Below are 25,274 nucleotides of genomic sequence, written 5' to 3' on the forward strand. Positions count from 1 at the left end.
GGAAATGAAGACAATTTGTCATCTGACTTTGCTCTTTTGGCGGAGGCAGCCAATTCTCTGTCTGCCTATGTATACGGGGAATGGTCGAAGTGTTATAATAAAGCGTGGATTACAAAAAATCTCATGTGCCATTTCTTACGTTCATCAGTCTTAGCATATTTTCCAAAAATAATACCTACATCAAACGTTTCAATAAGTAAAACATTTTCTGTAAACATAAATGATAATTTTTTTTTTTAATTGGAATATTTTAATAATATAGATAAGTTTGTTTTACCGTTATAATAAATAGCTAAGTGATATACATTTAAAAATAAATTAAACGACGTAAGTACAAGATATATCTTTTGTTAGTGTTCTTGTAAAAATCAAATAACCATAATTCATATTATATAAATGTGTATTAAAGTAAAACATATAATATATATATAATAATTATATGTAGTGAATGATTTACTTAGATATTATGGTTTGGATATTTGTATATGCACAGTAAAAATTAATACAAAAAAAAACGAAAATAGAACAACGATGTTAACTGTCCAGTTAATGTTTATTTTGTACATTATTATCGTTTATTTCCTGTGTTCTAATTTTAAGTATACTAAAAAGTAACACATAAAATATGCTTCAATGTAAAATTGTATTGTTTGAGTATTGATATATTATTATTATTATTATACAGTAATGATTCATTAAAGGGATGATGTTCAACAAAGATTAGTTTGTTTGTTTAAACATTGTGTTCAACATATGAATACAAAAAATCAAGTTGAATAATACGTATGGAAGCAGTACATTATTATGTTTATTGTTACCTTTAATTTATAATTTAGGTACCTATCTAGCTATTTAAAAGTTTTTAATTAAAAATAATGAGAGGAATAATTTTAGAAATAATGAATAATACTTAATACATTTATTTTGTAAATTTTTTTTAAATTAAAAAAAACAACAACAAAGTTAAAATCGTTTCAAATCACCGCTGTTGAAAAGTAGGTAGATTTTATATTTTCAGTAGCAATATTAGTTGTAGATATTTTTATACAACCTGCGGAATAAAGTATAACATCACTATGGTGTATTTTTTCTTTCTTTTACTTGACGTGCTTAGACATTTTCCTTATTAGGTGTACTATCCATCAGTCTTGCTTGCACAGAACATAAATGTTCAACATAAACGTAGACACAATAGTCTCCGGCTCTCCGCACGTCATGTTCGGCTTTTGACGACTTCTCTCGCTAACGAAACATGATTGATGTGGATTTATTAGGAATACCTATACCTTTTGGTACAACAAACAGATTATTCAATCTCAAAATTTGAAAAAGTTTTTGCTTAAAAATTTTATTTTTAATTCACAGGTTGTAAAAAATCAAGTTATTTTGTACTGTCTAATAAAAAATAAAGATAACATTTAATACAGTAAAAGTTATTAATAAATATACTGAATGATTTTAAAAATCGGTTAATATTACAAAGTGGAACTTTTTATTAATTTAATCGTACACTATCTGAGTTTTGATGAGGAGTGAGCAGTCCTTTAAGTCAAAAGTTATTTGACAATTAATTGTAGTATAATTTAATTGTTGTCTTAGTATGACTATTGCTATGACATCGTTAAAATTTGTTTTGAAAGTAAAATCTGTAACATTTATACCAAAACTGTTAATTTTTGTCGACTAAGTAGCAAAAATATCTCTTAACCCGTAATTTTCAACTTTTTATTTTTGCTTCTATTGAATACGCTGTATTTGTATGCATATTTTGATATTATAATATTTGCTGATATTTTTATAACATATCGTACAAATACAAAAAAGCTAGTAGTATCTATAACCTATATAAATATCGTAATTTTTTTCAAAGCTGCAATCGTGACTTTACCATCTCATACAGCACTTCAGTAAAATAAACAATATTTTTATTTTCTTAATCAGAAATAAAAATGACTATACAGTGTGTTCACTAATTTAGAAAAGACTGAATTTCTCGGCAGAATTATATTGGAATAAATCGATTTTTTTATTTTTTCACAAGCTGATGGTATATAAATACACATTTATTGATACATTCAAAAATTAAATTATTTTAGTCACAGTAAATTTTTTTTTTTTATGTATACGTGTTATAAACAACATTAATATAATATGGGAGTACAATTTATTATTTATTAAAAAAAAAAAAATCGTAAGAATATTCAAAAAGTAATCGATAATAAATAATTATAGATAATTGTATGCATTTTTAGTAAACAAATGTATTATTTAAGTATTATAAGTGGCTCTTATTCAGTCAATTTTTAATTTAGAACCATGGTTGTAAAAGGTAACATTGGTTGATACATCAAAATTACTTCAAAAAAATAATATTCTTATCCAAATATGGTATTCAAAATAATTGTTGCTATAAAAAAAAAAAAACATTTTTATTACCCATGCGTAGATCGAAATGATAAACATTTTGAAATGTATGTATAAATGTGTATTTATATACCACCAGTATGTAAAAAAAAATCAATTTATTTCAATATAGTTCGACCAAGGAATTCAATGTTCCTTAAATTAATGAACACACTGTATTTTATCATTTTAAATAGCTTTTTTATTAACATATACAACACTGTTGATTTACTTTTGTCAAAATTTACGATACGACCAGCAAATCGATTTTTTTCTATGTCTACTCTATATTAGATGGTAAATACAAATAATATAATAATATTAATGATTCTATAAAATAGTCAAAGTGGAGAACTACTACTCAAGTATCAGTGTATAGTATTTTAATAGTAATCAGGGCTGTACACTAATTGTAGAAAAACTTCATAATTTTAGTTAAATGTAAAATACAGCTTATAAATTAAATTAAATTTTCGTCTTCTAAAATATGTTGTACACGTTCTGTACGACGCGTACTTTATTTAATTAACAATATTGATACAAATTTAGTTTAAAATATTGTACATTTGATACATTTTTAAGAAAATACACGCACACTATACTGTGCAGCGTGCAGTTCACATCGTATTTTATACGATTTAAAATGCATCTAATAATAAATCGTAGTAAAAATAATTTTTATGACGTGAACAACTTATTAATTATAGTTAAAATCTGTGGAAATCGATTTTCTTCAAAGGTGTCATACATTAATGGGCGAGGAACGAATTAATGAATATTATACGAATCGCCGCAGCTCGTTTGCAGCCGGAAATTCGACGAAAGAAGAGTTAATTAATATATTTTTTACAAAAATAATATTAATAACTAAATAGTTCAATATTTTTAATGTGGATAATTCCAAAATGAGCCCGTTAGAGCATATAAAATTATCTACGCGGACAGTGTTTCATGTCTACGCGTGGTGGACTATTGGTTAAAGTTTTTTCGACTATCAATAACCGCATTTGGGACGAACCTCATCGGTTACGATATCACCACTGCGCAAAGCTGACGTTTCCGATCACTGTGTCACATATATCTGTGGTTCGGGTCCCAAGTTGTGGATTGCGAACGTCTGACCGACCGGAAACGAAAATCGGAGCACATTCGACCGCCAGGCGGACAGTGCACCGGAAACCGGTCGCCCAGTTGGCGGGTCGGTGGCCCACGTCGTTGGGCGGCTCTCGTTGGTCGCCGGCGGTACGGTTGGTGTGTCGGGCGACCCGGTCGATGTCTTTAAACTTCAGAGTTTTGAGGCTCGGGGCTAGTTTTTTATGAAGACCTTGACTTAAATTATAAATTCAGTTTATTCGCAATATCGTTTTTTGTATTCAATTTATTTATTAAGATTACAAATAAAGAAATGATACCTTAAGTTTATTTAATAAGTAATTATTTGATGTTGATTGAAATAAATACAACTCTTAATGATTAACATCAATCGTAAATATTAAAAATATAAATATAAGTAAATAAAAGTATAGACTGTAGGTTTTAATTTAAGCGAATGCTTTTTTCTGAGTCTTTAGATCACTAAAATTTCAAATTAAATCTGAGAAATTCAGTTTGTTTGTTATTATGTCCATTTCCACGGATTGACAAATAAGTGAATTTAATTTTTTGTCGAAGAGACGTTCTTGTGACGTTTTCAATTAATTCTAATTTTGAATTTGTCTTTTCTGCTTCACACTTTGAAATTGGCAAGGTGGTTTTTAATGACGATTATGAACGATTTTCCGTAATAGAAAATAAAATAGAAAATTTTATTGATTGATATATTTTACCGATTAGTCTGTGGGATACACGTTTAATATAAACGTCAAGTGTGTAATCTTCGGCTATAATTAGCAATTGTAAAATTCAATAACAAACATTAGATAGGTATCAATTTAGTCAATTTAGAGTTCTATCGAAAGTGGTAAATATATTTGGTACTTTAAATTGTTAAATGAGTTAAAACTTTACAAGCATTTTAAAGTTTTAATATTTTATATAACTATAACTCATTTAAAAACTAAAATATTAATAAAAGCCTATGAGATACCCTAGATAATATTATTACCTTTAAGTTTGATAATAGGCAAATTAATTCTAATATTAAAGCTAATGGCATAAAATTGATTCCGCTGAACGAAAATTTATTACCTATGTGATATTATGTATGTAAGACGGAAACAAAACATGCGAGTCTGATGTCCTCTTAAAGCAAAATTATATAACCTAATTATGTATCAGACCCCCGATCTCCCCTTTAAGTTGCGAGTTCTGATTATTTATTATTATTATTATTAATGTTATTGCTTATTGTATCGCACTATTTGGTGTTCTATATATTTTTATAATATATATGTACCTATAAACTTGTATATACCTAACCCATGTAATGGAACCTCTTTTTAAAAAACTTAATGGTTTTTAGAAGGAATTTTGTTAAATAAAAATGTTGTAAAAATGAAATAAAGTATGTCTGTCTATTCTTTGTTATCAAAAAAGAACTGTCTGATACATTTGTACTTTGTGAGAACTGTTTAAAAATAATTTATCGATAACGATTTTTTTTTTATCACTCCTTGGTCTATTAATTTTAAATTTTATGTTGCATATTAATTGTGGTAAGGAGGAACTTTTAATTATTTTATAGATTGATAATACAAATTTGAATGACAATTGCATGGTTTAAAATGATTTTTCGTATAAAATGTTTCGTTTAATAGAGGTGGCTCCAATATAATATATTGTAAATGTTTTTATTAATAATAATAACAAATAATTCATAAGTGACGTAGTATGCACTTTTAGTTTGAACTTACGTCTTACTCGCTTTTCGCTACTACAATTTATACGGTCAATTGGGTTTAGAATATTTTTGACAATAAAACTTTAAATACTTAACCATTTGTTTGACATTATTCAAATTCTATGGATCAACGAATTGTGCCATTTGAGGCATGATACATTATTACTATAATAATACAATATGTAATATTATTATTATCAAACAATAATAATTTTAACGATAACAATAATTGTGTATACATTTGATCACGATTTACCATGTTTTTTTTAATGTGATGTACATAGAGCTTAGTCAGTTTCATTTGGTTTAAAAAACAAGGTATATTAATGCATGATAAGGTCTCGTCACTCTGGATACGTAAAGAAAAGTGTTTTTCAACTTGCTTATAGGTTTCACTTTATAAAAAAATATACATTTTTCGATACCTTAGCAAAAAAATAAATAAATAGGTCAAGTGGAACGTACATTTTTTTGAAATGCGTATGTGGCCACTCAGATATAAAAAGATTGTGAATCGCAGGTGTAGAGGAACGTAAACTGACTTGAATAAAATTATTACGACGTTTCACTAACACTAGAGAGCGCTTCTTGCCTTATGAAGGCCTATGTTTTTTACTAAATTTCTTAAAACTTAAATATGTTATTATTATTTTTTTTTTTAATGAAAAGTAGTATTTAATAGTTATTATACAGTTGGCCTAATATTATAATATAATATTTATATAAGACCCTAGAATATTAAAGGTTAGGTTTTGTTAGGTTTGAAATTTTTTTTCGTCTTGTACCTTGTCATATTATGTCAATTATAAAATTTAATTTACCTTAATTTATAGATATTTTTATCCTACTTGAAATGTATAAATACTATAAATGTATGTAATTCCAGTTAGTAATTTTAATTATAGATTCTGGTGAAAAATAAATGGAGTGATATTTTTTTATCAGCAGTTAGTTCATTTTTTTTTACAACCAAATATCATTCTAGTTTTTAATGTTATACCATTGATTATACAATTTATACTAGTACATATATTATAAGCAATGGTTATACTTAATACTTAATATAGGTACTAGTATTATAAGTAATGTTTGACTTCATAACGATTAAATAATCTTCACAAAAAAAAAAAATAAATAAATAAAATAAATCGATTCCTTCTTTTTAGTTTAATTTAAAGAATTGAGAAGCATATTAATTAACCAGTTTTGTAACCACTTACATAAGATTCATTTTGATTTTTTTTTTTTTTTAAATAAATGAATACTTAAAAAGTATACCTTTGTGAAGATTTTAGAATAAAAAACGTGTATTTTTAAAATAATAAATATCATATAATTTATATAATGTACATGCATTTAAAATTGTTTTCTATTTCTACTGTTGGATTCAAAATTATTTATAATTAATAATTTTAACAGTACCGTAGTTGGTATATCAAGTAAAATGACTAAAATAATATTATAATCGCTCTTTTCAGTCTATCATAAAAAATTAATATCACTGTATTTGTCTACGTATAAATCGTCTAATCTGCTAGGACCTGTAGTAGGTATACTGTACCTTTGATCTGCTCTTGGTCTATTTCAGCGGTTCTCAAACTGTGGTACACGTACCACTAGTATTACGCGTAAGGCCAAATGATGGTGGTCAAATGGAAAATTAAAAATAAATATTCGATTTTGATCTCATTGAAAATTTGTTATTTAATTCATATATTTAAAAAAACTAATGAATAAAAGCAATTATACTGTAGTATTTTATTATCTTATTATTTAAAATAAATGTATTTAATTAAAAAGTAAAGTATTTGATTGTACAATTTGGATCTTTTTATTTTTACTCATTTAGTGGTACGTGACTGATTAATAATACACTTAAGTGGTACGCAAAAAAAAAGTTTGAGAACCGCTGGTCTATTTAATTCGATAGGACTATGAGAGACAATACGATTGTAACGTCGAGCGCGCAATGTGTGTGTGCATGTGTGTGTGTGTTTTAGTACACGAAAAGGGGCTTTGTGGACGACGTGAGATTCGACGGGTAAATGCAGGTACGAGCGTATTATATATATATATATATTTACTTGGCATACTCGAACACTATAACAACAATGCGATTACGATATCCGGCTGCACAACGCTCTATTGTAAAATAGTTCATTAAACGACAAACGAAGATAGATTGTGAACGGCAACGGTCGATATTATATTATAATGATAACGCGCGACGCAAGCTTTTATCAGTGTACAATGGGCTCGGTCTGCATATAATTGTTATTATTTATTATAATAATATTATATCATATACATTTATAAGGCATTCGTAATATACAGGGTGGTTTATCAACTTACAATAATTATCCAAAATCCGATATTTGAAATTGTTTGAACATGTTTAAAATCATATTATTTTAAAATTATTGTGATTGGTTTGTGTTACTTAACAAGTGTTTGATGGAAGTATTAACTTTTGTTTTTAAATAAAAATCCCCATTTACACTTTAAGCTATTAGGTACATTTTATGTTGAAAAGTTTGACCTATCAATGTCAACATTTGAACGAGTTGTTTTTGAGTTAGATATTTAACTTCATGTATTATACCTAAAATCCACAGGTTAGGTTATATAATGGATTTTGATGATATAGGGCTATTGATATTAATCTAACAACGTTTATAATTTGTATAAATGGTCCGAGTATAATAAATAGGTACTAGATCTGATATTACATCTATATTATATATTTGCAAAACCATTTTCAAAGACTATTATCTTAAGTATAAAGATTTTAATAACTAAAGGACTACTCATTCGAATTATGAATCGAGCACATTAAAATGTTGAAAATAATTATCTACTTAATAATATACAGCACAAACAAGTGGATTTTTCATTTTAAAATGATAAGTTTTTACCACTACAGGATACTTTTTAAGTCTTAAGAACTCTAAAATATAACCATAAAGTACATTTAAACATTCCAAAAATTAAAATTTGAATAAACCATTCTTAAAAAAAAAATGAGGTTGAGTATACCTACTTGATGAATCACTCTGTATATTAATAATATTGTAGGAGTAGAATAACTCTCCCCAGCAATTTTTGCTGATAAATAATAACTATGCGCAGGATCAGATGTGAACGTTAACAATACAGACACAAAATCTGCGAATTTTGTAAAGTTAACCTGTCGCACGTCGTGGTATATTGATCACACGCACGATTTATAATAATAATATACTTTATGCGTTATGTTTTTAAACCAGAAATAAGAACAGCGGGATGAATACGATCATAATATTGTTTTATAATTTCGGTAGGATAATTTATTTTTTTCCGAATATGATGTATCTGTCCAGACTATAGTCTTACTGATTATGTTAGACTAATTATTACACGGCTGCATGTACATATGTGTGCATAACAAACGTTAATATTTAATTTAACATCCTTTGTGTGTATGGTATATTAGACGTATAAGAAATATTAAATGAGTATGAATTGACCTGGACAATATCGTGTTTAAAACCAATCAATAAATGCAACGCATGGCTTATAAATTATTTTGTCCAGCGTGGAGTATATAGGTACCAATAAAACTGTTGATAGGTACTAAATGTGGTATTGCCAAGTTTGTTTTAAAATACACTGTTAGTAGGATAATACCATGATAATATATTAATATCATTGTTCATAGGATTAAAAAAAAATCGTATGATTTCAAAATTCCATAGAACAGACTAACCATTGTTTTTACGGATTGCAGTGGCGCGATGAAAAACATAAACGTCGAAATGTAAAATTTAATAATTTCACATTAAATTTAAATTTAATTAATCGAATAACAGTTATAATAATCTGTATGCATTATATTTTCTAAGCCGTGTTTTCGTAAAATATTTAAATACCCAGTTTTTAAATAACGCAATATTGAATTTTAAAAATAATTCATATTGAATCATATTTTATTCAAATCTTTTATTTATTAACTAAATGTTAAAGGTGTGAATATTATTATTATATTTTATAATTCATGATACGGAACGACAGCTGACACTTGATGATAACTATTGTAATTTCAACTGTGAAATATTACATAATATAAGATCGGATTAAGACATTTTTCGCTCCAGGGCAGGTATTTTACCCATCTTAAAAATATAAATAATAATTTTCTATAAAATAAACACACACACAAATAAAATTATTATAAGAACTAATAATAAGTTTTGATCTCAAATGAACTAAATTTATCTTCAAAAAATAATGTTGTAAGTAATATTGTATAACAGCAGATTATAAAATATTAATTTTCATAGCAATATTATCATTGACGCCCATTGTGAGGGGCAAGATGAGGCACTTGCCCTGCCCCTTGGACAAAAAATATTTAAAAATTGTAGTTCAATAAATATTACCATAACATTATTATTATCTTTATTACCTTACATTTAAGAATTTTTTTATTTTAACCCCCACCTAAAATGTTACTTATGGGCGCCCATGAATATTATTATTGATAAATTCTTGAATAATTTTATAATAATAAAAAAATTATCGTTGCACGCAGTACTACGATTGTTATACAATATGATGTAGATGTAAAATTTATAATTTTGAATAATATAACTTATTTATTAATTTGTTATAGTACAAATATTAAAATATAATATTGGTAATTATGTACAATTTTACGCAATTTTATAAATTGTGCACCTCAGAAGGACAACCCTTTGTCCCCCTTGCTGTACATACAATCAAACGGACATATTTTGTTTTGTTTATAATTTAATTGATCCGTCTATGTGGTACGCTTGTGTCGTAATGTGTATTATATTATGTAATATATAGGTAGTTATGTAGCTATAATATCATCGATTTTTCTAATAATATGTATCATTCGAATATTTGTTTTAGTACCTATATTAAGAATGTATTAAAAATATTCTGGAATGTTGATAATAATTAATTTCACTTCACGTTTATATCACAAGACATCGTATTTTCAGGGATCTAAAGTACCATTAAACAGTTATTTGAATCAAAATGTTATTATCATATCACCATTCTGAAAAAAAAAAAAAAATGCATAAATAAAAAATACTAACCGTTTCCATTTGACATGTTTTCGCTATCCGGAGGCCGTAATCTATGACTATAATGTTGAATTCTGTGTTGATGTATGCTGTTCAAAATGATATTACTGGATGTCCGGGACAAGGCTTGTCGTTGTCGAACGGCTTCTTTATAGATCCTAAAAAACAATTCGTAAATCAGTTATTGAAAACAACTTTAATGTGAAATATAAATAATTTTAGCATCTAATTTTAGATAATGGGTTAGGTTAGGTTAGAAAGATTAGAGTGGGGTAATTATAAATTAATTATGCTAATATAATAATAATAAAAAAATATTTAACACTGTTATAAGTATATGTGTTTTATAATTTATTATTCAGTTTAAAATGTAGGTATTGGGCCACACAATAGTAATACAATTTTAATATTGTCTATAATGTCAAACACTTGGGATATTGACTATTGAACAAATTTGATGTTTTGTTTATAACCTTAATTTTGTCGATGTCCTTACTAAATATTGCACACTATCAATTATTCAAGTTAGTCTAAATAATTCTATTTCATTCTAATCGAAAAGTTTGTTTTCTCTATCATAGTAAAAGTTTTATCTTCCCAAATGGTCATCTGAAAAGGGTCTATATTTAGAAAATAGATGTGGTTACGACTAATCGCCCTATATCTGGATTATAATGGTAAAATTATAGCTATATTAAATCGTATCTGAATTTAGCAGTTTGTCTGGAGGATAACAAACACAGCCCTCTAACGATTCTAACTTTGATCATAATCTAATTATTTGATTATAAAAACATTTTATTCTGATTTTTCATGTATAATCAACACTAACCGTATATAAATTTTAGATTAACTTATCGTGTGAATAAATGGGAACCTTTTGAATTTTTTCTGACAAAGACGAATGAGTGTTGTTGGCCGGGTGAAAGTTCATTTTCAAGGAATAACTAAATATCAGTATATCTTATAATCTGATATTTATTTACATAAACAGTAATTTGATTAATAATACTAATAATATTAAACATCATGAATAATACATTGCTTTATTTCGATGTGGCAAAAAAAAAAAAAAAAAATTCTGAAAATATAATAAAATCCTGAAAATAGTTCCATAATTATTTAGAAATATAGAAATAGATACAGTTGTTTGTATTATTCTAGTTTATATATTTATTCTATATACTACACACTATGATAATATTAAATAATTCATTTATATCTATTGATAAATATTCATAGGCTCAAATCCAAATTATAGAACTATATTTATTATGAGGTGATTCACCAAGTATGCTCACCCACATTTATTCTTAATTAATGCATTTACTAAAATTCTGATTATTGAAATTTTTTAATATATATACCTATTGAAAGATAAAAATTTTAATTTTTCAGATTTTAAAAGAGTATCTTGTGGTGATACAAACTTGAAATTACATTGTTTATAAATACGTATATTGATAGTACGTAGTAATTACCAAAAATTAATATTTTTTGGATTAAAATGTTATTTTTCATTCAAATTTTTTATTTCATCAAAATTGTTACTTTATGTAAACATAATATGAAATTTAATAATTTAACATACTTAATATAATTTTTAGAATTATAAAATTAAGTTAATAAAATAGAAAATGGTACACATTTTTATCTAAAAAATAATTTGTATATTTTTGTAATTTTAAACGCTAGTAAAAATTGTACTTATATATTTATTTTATTTTAAATCACTACAAATACAACTGATGTGGGATCTCGTATAACATTTTAAAGTATTTTAAACAAGCTTAACAATTTTTATCGACATTTTATCAATAAATTAAAACTATTTTTTTGTTTTGTTTTGTATAAATCATTATATTGCAACATACTATTACAGAAATTTACTAGCTTATAAACTTTATAAGCTTATAAAGTATTTAAGAATAATGAAATTGATGTATTGTTACATATTATTACAAAACTAGAGGTGAGCAATGATCATGCTTGTCTAAAAATATTATAATAAGTTTAGAACTTATCTTGTAATTGTGCTTCATAGAAATTTAATGATATGAATAACATCATTATTTTAATTACAAATATAAAGAAACTACCAGATTACATAAAGTTATTAGAAAACCACGTTGAATTTAGATTAGGTGTTTATTTATGGGAATCACATACATTTTAATTAAGATGAATTTCAACCAAAAGTGATTTTTTTTTACTATTTTACTTAACTAGTTATGATCCTGTATCCCCTAAACTTGAGTTAATTATTTTAATTAATTTGCCTACCTTTATTATTATTTTATTATCATACTATATACTATGCTAGTTGAACTGTATTTATTCTTATATGTACCTTGAATGAGGAAACACTTTTGTGAAAAATAGATGTTATATTAAGTTAAATCGTAAATAATTAATTAGTTGTTATAAATATTAATTGAAACCAGCAGATTGATGTTTTAAAGGCAATCAAAATAATAACATTTTGATAACCTACTGTGTAAATGGAGTACATTCAGCAACATGACTCAATTATGGACGCGAGTAATGAGTAAATATTGAATAATGAAGTATTATTTGAAAAGAACAATTTTATAATAGACGTTTCATTTTATAACATTACTGTGCAGGACAATTCATGAATAATTAATTAAAATTTAAAATTGTTTTTGATGTTTAGAAAATAATTAAAATATTATATATTAGTATGTTTGTTTATTTTATTCAATTGTAAGTACATTCCACTTTTTCACTTGAAATACGTATAACGACGTTCCATCATACAAATTACAAACAATGTATATATTATACTATAATATTCTGGGTAATAATATAGGGTTTTGATTGTTTTGAATACTTCAATTTATTTATAAAGTTAAATAAAAATAAATAAATAAATAAGTATAATATGCATAGTTAATTGTGTATATTATTTTTTTCTCGGTTGGTTAATAACGATATTATTTGAATCATTATGCACTTGAATGTAGGAAATATTTCTTCGATTTGCACCTGTTTTGTCAGATTCGATTAAATATAGGTATACAGAACTCGATATTCGTATATATATTTTTTTCTATCGTTGATTCAGAATGCTTTCGTTGCAGTCTCTAATGATCTTCTTGAGAAATAATGGGGAATTCGGAATTCTAATAACACGCGTCCAACCTACGTGTAATTTCCGATTGACTGCTTTTATACACGTATGGAGTATAAATGAAAGAATCGGGCAAACACATTAACAACGTGCTAAAAGTGGTTTCAGCTGGACAAAAAAATAATAAGAAAAAAAAATTGTGCACTAACAGAAAAACCAATAGCTTTGCAGTTCTGCCTTATAATAAGGACCTTGACGGGGAAAAAAAAGCCAAAGAGACTTAAAAGTCGGGGTAATTATTATGCAATAGTATAATATGTAAAGTTAATTAATGCGTCATGTTATTTTGCGTTTGTAAACGAGATGAATTTAAATTTCAACTATCAATTGTAAAAAAATCAATGTTATTTGCAGTTTATTATGTGATACGCATACAGATGACATATAAAAAACCTCAATGTGAATAATGAGATGAAAGAAAAATAATTAATTTAATATTATTGTTCATTTTATAAATTATACATATTTTTCTACTACTCTGATATCAGTGTTGAAGGTCCATTGGTATTATGACAAGTATGAAGGTGACTGTAAAAAAAAAAAAAACAACAACATAATAATCTAGTAACAAAATTTGATGGTTCGTTGAACAAAATAAAAAAGCTAAATTTAATAATTGTGAGAAAAAATAAAATACTCGACCCAGAAGACAGTAACGTTAAACATTATTTATTACAGTCTAATAAAATACGTTTAATTTGATTTTGGATATAGCTATATAAAAATAAGGCATAATACGATTTGTTATGTTTGCGTTTTGTACTCTTTGGTAATATAACATAAAACAATCATCTAGATGGTTTGTCCCAAAATTCCGGGTCACAAATTAATATTTGAACATGACAAACCTTTTATGTAATTTTGATAAAAATCCAATATCAATTAATTGTATGAAAGTCAAGTGCCAACAATTGTAAAAAAAAAAAAAAAAAACCATTAAAGTATTTAAATAATAAATGATACTTATCAAGCAACTGCGAATTAAAATGAACATGTTAAAATTATTATTCTCGCTGCCTTTTAATTGTGTATCATTGCCAAAACCGTATAATATACGATATAATTTTATTACCTACACATAAGTTTAATATATCCTCGATTTTTTTTTAAATAAAATTCAACTTAAGTAGTTACCTATATACACCTAAATGAAATTTAAATACTACTCATAACGCACAAAATAAACCACTGGACTTAGAAACTTAAAATTTTGAATAATGGTTTTTATATATCATATTATACAGAAATGGAATAAGAGGATTTTTTAAAAAAAAACACATATTAAAAAAACACCACGCATTTTTTTTTGCATTTACTTGTATATACGATTTTAGTAGATTTTAGTCGATTAGTTGTATTTTAAATATGATCAAAACCGTATTAATTATAATGTATTATAGTTTATCATTCCCAATTAGGCTAATGACCTTTTCAAAACTTTTTAAACATTCTATGTAAATTTATATGTAAAGAAATATTTTCAATACATAATTTATTCACTCGTGAACACCAAGACTAGAACAAATAACTTGAATTACACACTTGATGTTTTAGTGTATACATTAGTTTTAATGTTTTAGAGGTAAGTAAGAAAGGATTTCAAATCATTTAAATTTTAAAGGTAAGGTTTGGATTAATTTTTATAAAATTGAGCTATTTTTTGTTTATCTATATATAGAGAAAAAAATTCCATTTTTTTATTTATTTATTGAGTTGTCGTATGGTTATAGAAATAAAATAGACTTTGATACAGTATTTCTCTATAAATATATGTATATTGAATGTAGGTATGTCTGTAGCTTATACTCAAAAATTATTCGACCGATTCCGACGAAAATTTAAAACTCTAGAGGTATCAAGGAAGTTTAGAGAGTAGTTTAATGTTTAAGTTATATTCGAAAATATACTAAGTGCTATATTCAATCCACCACAGAAAGTATTCCCATCTAGGTTGAATTAGTTCACAAAGCGAAGTACACCTACCCCAATTTGCCAGTTACCTGATAGGTAAACTAAAATCAAGATCGTATCGTATTTCATGTTTATTCATTTTTCACGGACAAAGTCAGATTTTAAATTATAATATACCTACCTACTAGATTATATATATAAAAAAACATATCATGAATACATATTTCTATGAGTAGGTACCTACTTATGTAAAATATATGTTTAAATGAATAATAATTCTAAAATAAGCTTAAAATACTATTAACGTGGAATAATTATTCAACTTTGTCTGATTATTTTACTCGTTCAGCTCAATAATCGTACTTTTATATAGTTAAATATATTATTATAATTTATTGAATTTATTTTTATAATAGTTATAAGATTTCCATTTTATTATAAATACTAAAAAGGTATATTATCATTGTTTAGTTTTATGATTTGAATAATTATAAAAAAAAAAAACAAATAGGTACTCGCATCTATATACAATATTTGAAAACATATCATATTGAATTAATGAAATGTGTTCGTTGACTTGTTGTTCTTATAAATAAATGTATTTTCATTAATTTCCCATATAACAGTTATCGAATTAATATCGTAAAAACTAAGTACTTAAAATATGTTTCATTCTTAAGTTTTTACTGGTTGTTAAAGTAATAAATTCGATATTCACTTGTAAGTCAGTTCATTGTAGCTTCTTAATGTATTTTTAGGAAGTACATTCCGGTTAATGATGACATTTCAGAAGTGAATAACTAATAAGAATACAGTTTATACTATACATAATAATATAATAATATAGTAGTATATTGACTTGAATAAAGCACAACAATAGAATATTGTTATGCGATATAGTATAAACTAATGTGTTAAGATGTTCGTGGAAGAGTTTAATGCGCTGAAGATAAAATAATAATATTTTTTTAAAAGATTTAAGGCATTATTAAAGGTAATTGCTTAATAATATTATGTTCAGATAATAATAATAATTGAAGTACACAGATTGTATAATATTATGCTTATTGAAATATCTCCACACAAATAAACATTCTTTATCTATCCATTGTGTCTTTATTTTATGTATATTATATTTTTAAAACGGAATATAGTTTAATACAATTGACCAATTGTTCAATTCCTATAAAGAAAAATAGGTATAATACAATTTGAGTTATATAGACTAGTGTTGTTACATGTGATGGATAGTACCAAAGTATTCTTTTATGTTCCTATAAAAATTCATATAATTTGTTTTTTAATTATATAAAAATAAGTTTAAGTAAGTTTCTTTTTCAATAACCTTATGTTTTTCTAGCAGTTTTAATTCAACATGTGTACTTAAAGATACACATAAATAAATAAAAGAAGTTTTCCAACAAGATAACAATATTTGTTACTAAAATTTATAAAAGCAAATATTCCTATAGAAAGAAATGCCTCTTAGAGCAAACGCTCTTTTTTATTATCTAAAATAAGTATATACTCGTATACATATAAATATAAGTTGATTGTCTAGAGACCAATTTGAAAAATATTATTTTGTAAGGCATTCAAGAATTTAGAGATTACTTGACTATTTTAAAAAGTTTTTATTTTAATTTTACAACATAAAATTATATTGTGAACTACAATATAAATTCTAAATAATACGGTTTCAGAGGCGTTCAATTAAGTGAATCCGTAAATAATGTATTGATATTAATATCAGGTGAGTGAGTGGTATCCGGTTTAATTTGAGGCATTTCACTAATGATCCTCGGAAAACAAGCGATCCCAACATAACTGAGAGTGATTAGTTTGGCAAATATACGTAAACAATTCGCCAATATTTTGTTAGACTACACATCACTATTTAATTCACACCATCTGAAAATGATGTAAAAACAATTCGTTCGGAGGATTCGAACATAACGATGGGAGTGGATTAGTCGATGAGTGGTCGACTTTTTCCTAAGATCCACCAACGAAAATTTTTAATATGATGGTAAACTAGCAAGTAACAAGTAATGTAAAATATGTGGATGGGGGTCGTCTCGGTATAAAATATGTCATCACAACCATAGTGTACTATGTAAGTGCCACTATATTCGACATTGATTAATAGGTGTATGAAAAATTTTGTATTACGCTATATTATAATATTAAATATTGATATTCAAACACGTTTATCATATTATTTAGTACCTAATGCCAGAATATATTATAAAAAATAACGTAACATTGATCGGTAAGAGAAACTGTTTTACTATTAATACGCAATACACAAGATTAATTAATCAATTGATTGACCAAATTCCTAGTTAAAATTTATTTATATAGTGAAATTAAGAAATTTAGACTTATCTTTAAAATATGAAAAGGAATTATGAAATGATTAATAATGTTTTTTTTTCATATAATATTGTTGTTCAAAAATTCAACAAAATACAAGATGTATCTTTAGGGGTATTAAGTTCCATTCTATTATCTGAATAGCAACAATACAACATAGGTATTATAAAAAAAAAGAACACTGTTTTATTCATATAAAAACTGACACAAGAAGTATAAAAAGACACAACATCAGAAATTGCATGTCAGATATCCAAATTTCTAAAGAATGGGTACTACTTTTTCATTTTTCGATTTCATATTTAATCTTAAATATTATTTAGATTACGTCTTTGAAAATAAAATATTTATGATATTTGTTCATAATACGCTCATAATGCATTGCAAAAATTAAAAAAAAAAAAATAAAGGAATTAATCATTAGTGCTAATTAATTGTAATATTAAGACTCATAAAATTACAGAAAAATGAGTTTATGTCCAAAATCTGTAATTGTTACTTAATTTAAGATTTTATTATATGTTTTTTTATTCACAAGTTTCTTGTTTTAAATTATTTATTTTTTTTTTTAATAATTTATCGACAATTTTAGCATAAAGTTCTAGTAGAACATAATACAATTTATAATAAAAGTATTTCTTAGGTACTTATTGATGTTTACGATACACATAAAAAAACAACTTCAAATAGTTTCTTCATAATATTTGATCACATTATGATCGATATTTATAAAATATAGTTCAGCAAAAAATTATATAAAGACGAATATTATTTTATAATTACTTAATATTGTTATTAGTTATTTATTTTTCTATTATCAATACGATATTGTTTATAGTTTATTCATCACGTGTATAAAATAACTATTATAACTAGGTTAAATTACTTAATATTACATTATTTTTAATATCTTATAAGTCAATATACAGTAAAATGTACTGTTTAATATAGCGGTTCTCAACATTTTTGTATTCACGTACCACCTACACAGTTTTAACATTTTTACGTACCATCTGACCATTTTTTTGCTTTTTGGTTATTAATAATGTATATGTTTATGTTTTTTTTTTTTAAAAAGGGAAATTTTTTCCGCGTACCACCTATGAACTTTCCACGTACCACAGGTTGAGAACAACTGCTTTAATAGGTTCATGGATCGGGCTATTAATAACTTAGAAGTTAACCAATTTTAAAAAATGCCTTTATATATAGAAACTCTGAAAATGACAATAAGTAAAATGTTTCATGTTTCTACTGTAAATATTTTTTTTAAATCACAAAAAAATTTATTTTATTATATTTATTATATTATAATATTATTAATTAATAACTACTATGCCGTATACTGTTATTATATTAACTTATAAGTTAATAGTCAACATGTCGACGTACCGTATAATGGTGTATATAATAAACAGCTTAAAATTAGTCTAAATATTTTGAAAATGTTGTTTTGTATAGAAAATAATAATATTAGTATAAAGTATCAGTGAAAAGTTTTATGTCCCTATTATGATTAATATTCTTTAAAGTACTACATAATAACTCAAATCGTTGGATGAAAAATCGTTATACGAAGCAAAATTGATTTTGTTGTAAACTGGTGGTGCGTAAATATTTCCATTTTCTCTGATTATTTTAAAAAGTATTGGGAATTTTCTACTTTACATTTTCAAAGTATCAATTTAGTACAATTTACTTTAGAAATCACCCTAAAATGAATTATTGAAGCATTTTAACGCTTAAATAATCAAAATATGAAGACATACATATAAATAAACAATATGCGTCTACAAAAAAATTAAAAACTAATATTCATTCACCCAGTTTCGAATCTAAAATGATTTGTAGTTCTAAATGTGTATGAATACAATTTGTACGACATATATAATTATTGTTGTCTTATTTAGAAAAATGTTTTCCTAGTTTAGCTTAAAAATTGGGAAAAATCTGGTTTGAGTATATTATTTGAAATTTATAAAATTGGTAGAAGTCGGTAATACTGACTGTATATTGTTATAGTAGTTTTTTAGTTAATTTAACACTTCTGATATCACAAAAACGTGTGACTTTTTTGTATCTCATAAATACCAGAAATCAAATACATAATAACTAATTTTAGGTTAAAATATAAAATACTCGAATGTAATACGTATATTATAGATTTATAAGCAGACTCATCGTGTATTATTATATTATATTATTAATGTGTGTGTTCCACGGGATTACCAAACAAGATGAAGGACATCTCCTAACATAACTCTGGGCTGTTCGTTGTGATTCATGTTTCGTGCGTTTAATTTAAATACAGAGTAAAACATTTTCGGGAAATTGAAAAATAGGTAACGTATTTTTCAATACCATAATCTTACACTTCATGAATATTATCAAGAGTTTCATTATGAATTCTACTTGAGCTCAAATATTTTTAAACTTAATCTCATTTTTCAATGAAACCCAATAAATCAAACACGCATTTTAAAGTGCTACATTTTTGACCTTACAGAACGTCCAGTTCTCCCTTTTTAGTTTAAAATATTTATCAAATTTAATATTTGTATTGTAATATTTTTATGATATTTAATTATTTTCGCATTAATCATGGTTTCATTTCTTTTGTTATTTTCACCCACCATAAGAATGCTATTTTTTGTTTTTAACTTGAGCTCAATATAAACAAGGGGAAATAAGATAAACTTTAATCGAAAGAAAATGTATAACATAATAAAGCTAGAATGTATATACCTATTATACACATACTATATAACAATGCATACTCGATATTTATTTTATTATTATTATTATAGCTTATAGTTAAAATATCAATTAATTAAGCTGAGTTTATAATTTTCAAAATTATTTATTAAAATGCATAAATATAATTTATGAATTTTACCGGTTGTAATAAATACTAAGTAAAGGTTTTCATGATGAAATACCCACACGTAAGAAAATAATGAGTTCCTTTTTTACAATTTTTCAAAAAAGATGTTTTTAACAAACCTTTTTTTACAATGAAAAAATTATTTTTTTTTTGAATTGATTATATTTTATACTGAAAAAATATCATAAGTATTTTATTTATATTACTTTAAATAAAATAACTAAAATATGGTGACAAATTATTTTATGTTGAAAAATAACTTTGGAAATGTAATTTGTTCATGTACGAAACAGGCAAGTTCGTTCCGCGATATATACGTACACTAAATATTATCACGTACAAAAAAAAGTAAGGGAAAATAAACACATATTGAACAGTTATTATTTTTTTTTTACGAGTAAAATGATCATCAAAATTCTTCAACTTTATCATCGTTGTCGTTTTCGTTTTTACGACTTTCAGCTTTTTTCTTCGAATAATAAGTATATAGAGAGCTAAATTCAATAAAACACTCAATAAAAATGTGAAATACTGAGATAATATGTCTATACACAAGACGTGATCTAAAGTTTTATAGTTTGCTAATTGTACTTACTACTAAACAAAAAAAAAAGAAAGAGCATAATAGTGATAAATTATCCGGAAAAAAAATGGAGAATCTGAAATTATGACTTTTATATCTTAGTATATTATAAAATATTTCCACCTGTGACGTACCAAAATCATTTAATGTCATATAAAAAAAAACGAATTTTACGTTTATAAAATTCTACACAAAGGATATTTAATAGTTTATATTTTATCGAATGTAGACGCCAATCTGGTTTGAATATTGGTCAACTGTATAATTAAAATCTGTGACATTTTTACCTATATCAAACTTTTGCACGCAGTGAGGTAATGTTTTTTAAACGATGACGGGCAATGGTGGTAGTCTATATCATAGGCTGCCATAAAAAAATGTAAAAAGGAAATGGGTACACTTCAACTTCAAACATCTCAACTACAACAGCTAACATGCAGCGCACTAGCCAGAACTGTCATCATCACGAGTCCGTCCGTCTTCACCACAGCCGAACCTCGAATTTATTTCCTGCTTTTACCACAATATTGTTTTGATGAAATAATGGTCCAATAAATTTTATCTTTTATTCTAATATTAATATCGCTCAACGAATACGAACACCAAACCTGACACTCATTTATTTTTATCACATCTGGTATCGATTGTTGAAACTGCATAATATAATCGCTAAGCATCTATAGTATTGTTAATATAAATTATAAACTGATAATACTAATATATAATCTAGGTTAGGTACATGTGATGAGTATGCGATTCGTAATTTAAGCCAATATCATATTATATATTAATATTTATTTGAATTTCGTATTGATTGAGTAGAGGTAGGCAATTTAAGCCCTGCTTTTAATTTAGGAAAAATATTAAATTATATTAAACGCCATATTGTACCTAACTATTACTTAATCAAAATAAAATATGACCCTATTTATATAACGATTTATTTCAACCATGAAATATAATGGTAAATATAATATTATTGTATATACAATTTATTGATAAATATAAAAGGCAACTTTTAATTATATTGAGGATATATCAAGAAAAGTTTTATATAAAGCATAATAATAGTAAGAGTTACTGAAAACTTTTTTTTTTTTTTTATAATTTATAGTTTTTTTTTTTGTTTTATATATATATTTTTTTTTTTTTTTTTGATAAAGTGTTGTATTTTAAAATCAGTTACAATAGATATATAATAAGTTTGGGTGAATGCTGATGGCCACAAAAGAAAATAAAGGTATTGAGAGTCACAATTTTTTTTTTTTTTTTTTAATGTTTGAATTTAAAATATTGTGATAATATCTGTCAAAATCACGAATATGTACAAACTTAAATATAGTTAGAAATTAAAATAGAACAACTATGATATAATTAATTTACAAGGTTGTCATGAATATTTTTATCCCTTATAAATGTTTTTATTAATCTAAGGTTTATTGTTGCATGTACTCATGCACTTAGGCTTAACAGTGGCAGATTTAAATGAAACAAAGACATTAAATTAATGTTAAATAGTTTAAATAAAATACTAAATAATTATTCCACCCTACTTAAAATCTGAGTAAAAAAAAAATAATATTTGGTTATTTTACAAAAGAATACAAAAATCAAACATTTTTGTTATGCTTAAAAATTAAATTATATTTGAAAAAATTACATTTTTCAAATTAAAATATTTAGAGTTTAAAAATGTATTTAACAAAATATGAAATGTTAACTATTCTAGTAAACAGTATTATGTTGATATTACATCTATAATAATACTGTATATAGATATTTATTTTGTATTTCTGGACAAAAAAATTTGAATTTAGTATCCACTTAGCATTTTGAATTCAAATATTATGTATAAATTATCAATGATTTTTTTCCCGATAATATATTATTCATATGCCTTTATAATAATTTATATATTATTATTTTTATGCTTAACAGTAAAAATGTTATAAATATAATATTACATAATGGAAAAATGTATATTTATTAAGTTACTAAAACCATTTATTATTTCCTTACTAATTATAATTTAAATGAGGTAGTACGTAGTTAGCTATTCATTTAAAAATTATTTAAAACACATTTCTATCTATATCTACGTATTATACTTTTATCCTTTATTTTAAATATTTTTTGTAATTAATATATATATATATATATTAACTATTGGCACTGAAACATTTTGTATTACTTATATTATTATTATTTATTCATGATATATTTTCTAAATATTTGGATACATTTTAAGCCATTCAACTCGATCTATGATAGGTTGGTACTTGTAGCTTGTTTATAAGTTAATGAAAATAATATTATAAATATTCGATGTCTTAAAAAAAATCGTTTGATTTACTTTATTACTAAATTCAAATATAAATTAATTGCAATATAACAACCTTCGAAAATGTTAGCTAAATAAGTATACTCAGAACCGTTTTTATAAATTATTGATTCAATTTAAATTTAACACATTTATTAAAGTGACTAAATGATATCATGAGGTAAACTTGAAACCTACTTTACAGCCAAAAGGTATCTTTGTTTTTTTTTTTTTATTTATTTAATCAATTAAAAAATATTCAGCTATTAACTATAAAATTATATTTTAAAACCCACTATGATAATTATTTAAATAATATTTATATTTGTACTTTAAAGTTTATGGTTTAAACAATCAACAATAAATCAATATTATTTTTTCGAACGAAAAATAGTTTCCTGGACTCATTCCCACAGGTATCGGATAATACTGGGAAAGCTTGCATAATTTATTAATTGGAATGTGATACTCAGCGTATAGTTTAAGTTGAAGATCTCTGTAAATCACAATTTTATAACAAAATAAGTGTTTTACTCTTTAAATCAAGCTATTTATTCACATAATAGGTTATCTATACGCATGCCATAAGCTTATACTCAATACTTCTTTCAGTCGCATTCTACATAATATATAACATGCTATGTAAATGTTTTCTTGATTAGCCACCCGTCCAACATCTTTAATGGCGTTTTTTTCTATGCAAAGACCCAATAAATTACACTAGTTTTCTTTGGCATAATGGGATGAAGAAAGGTATTATAGGTGCTTATGACGTTAGTGATGTTAAGAAGTAAGAAACTGAAAACTAAGTATTTTGGGATTCAGAAAAGAACTAAGTTTTTTATCATCGATTTCGCTGAATTCGATATTATAGTAGTTAAATTGTTAAAATACGATTGAAATATTAATGCGTTTAAATCGTGCAACGCAACTCTTATCACGTTAGACTTTGCCACGGAAATACGGAATTGAAGACATTACTTATTTACAGGACACAAGCAACAAAGTATGATAATAAATGACTGTTGAAAGCAGGTGATGTTAAGTTGAATAATTTTCAGATATTTCTTTTCGGTACTGTAATGGATTGTATCAGTACTAAATTCGTGGAAGACGTCACAAGCCTGTTGACAATATTATTCGTATTTACAGTTTATTTACATTGTACAAGAAACCCTAATGAAAGTGTATTAGTTTGTTAAAGTTTATCCAATATCACATCACTTATAGGTTTACCAGAAATTCTAAATACCATGACTTCTATAACTACTAGTTATTTCATACTCGACGATACAATTAGATAATTATTGGTGTATTGAAAAACAACTTCCTGACGATAACGGAGCAAGTAACAAATACAATCCAATACTAGGAATAAGTTTTTAATTACAGTAACATTTCATTCCATGTATATTATTATTATCGGATATGTTTATATAATCTATTATAATATATTATAGTCATTATGTGCATGCGTTTAATTATTCAAATTGTTTCAGTAGTTGATTACAAAATAGTTTACGATTAAACAGCTCACATGGGCTTGGTCGTTATATTTGTAGTGCGATTACGGGATGACGTGTTATTATTATTTGTAGGAGATTTAGTGCGTTCGTAAAGCCACTTTATTTTACCGAAAATGTCATATTGAAAACATTTTAGTCAAAACCGTTGATCAATAGCAAATGCTCTACTAAATATGCAATGT

General features: G+C 25.1%; 1 protein-coding gene and 1 non-coding gene across 2 annotated transcripts in view; both read right to left on the bottom strand.

Annotated features, from left to right (window-relative positions):
* Positions 1 to 25,274, bottom strand: part of LOC114119725 (octopamine receptor beta-3R-like) — a 171,973-nt gene that overhangs the window by 96,005 nt on the left and 50,694 nt on the right. The window contains exon 3 of the mRNA XM_027981404.2: positions 10,351 to 10,496. Within this exon, the coding sequence (XP_027837205.2) occupies positions 10,351 to 10,496 (146 nt within the window). The remainder of the gene's footprint in view (positions 1 to 10,350; positions 10,497 to 25,274) is intronic.
* On the bottom strand, positions 3,313 to 3,455 carry LOC114119733 (U4 spliceosomal RNA). Its single transcript, XR_003592060.2, has one exon. It is a non-coding gene; the product is annotated as a U4 spliceosomal RNA (small nuclear RNA).

Source organism: Aphis gossypii, chromosome 1 (assembly GCF_020184175.1).
Source record: "Aphis gossypii isolate Hap1 chromosome 1, ASM2018417v2, whole genome shotgun sequence".
Lineage (NCBI taxonomy): Eukaryota > Metazoa > Arthropoda > Insecta > Hemiptera > Aphididae > Aphis > Aphis gossypii.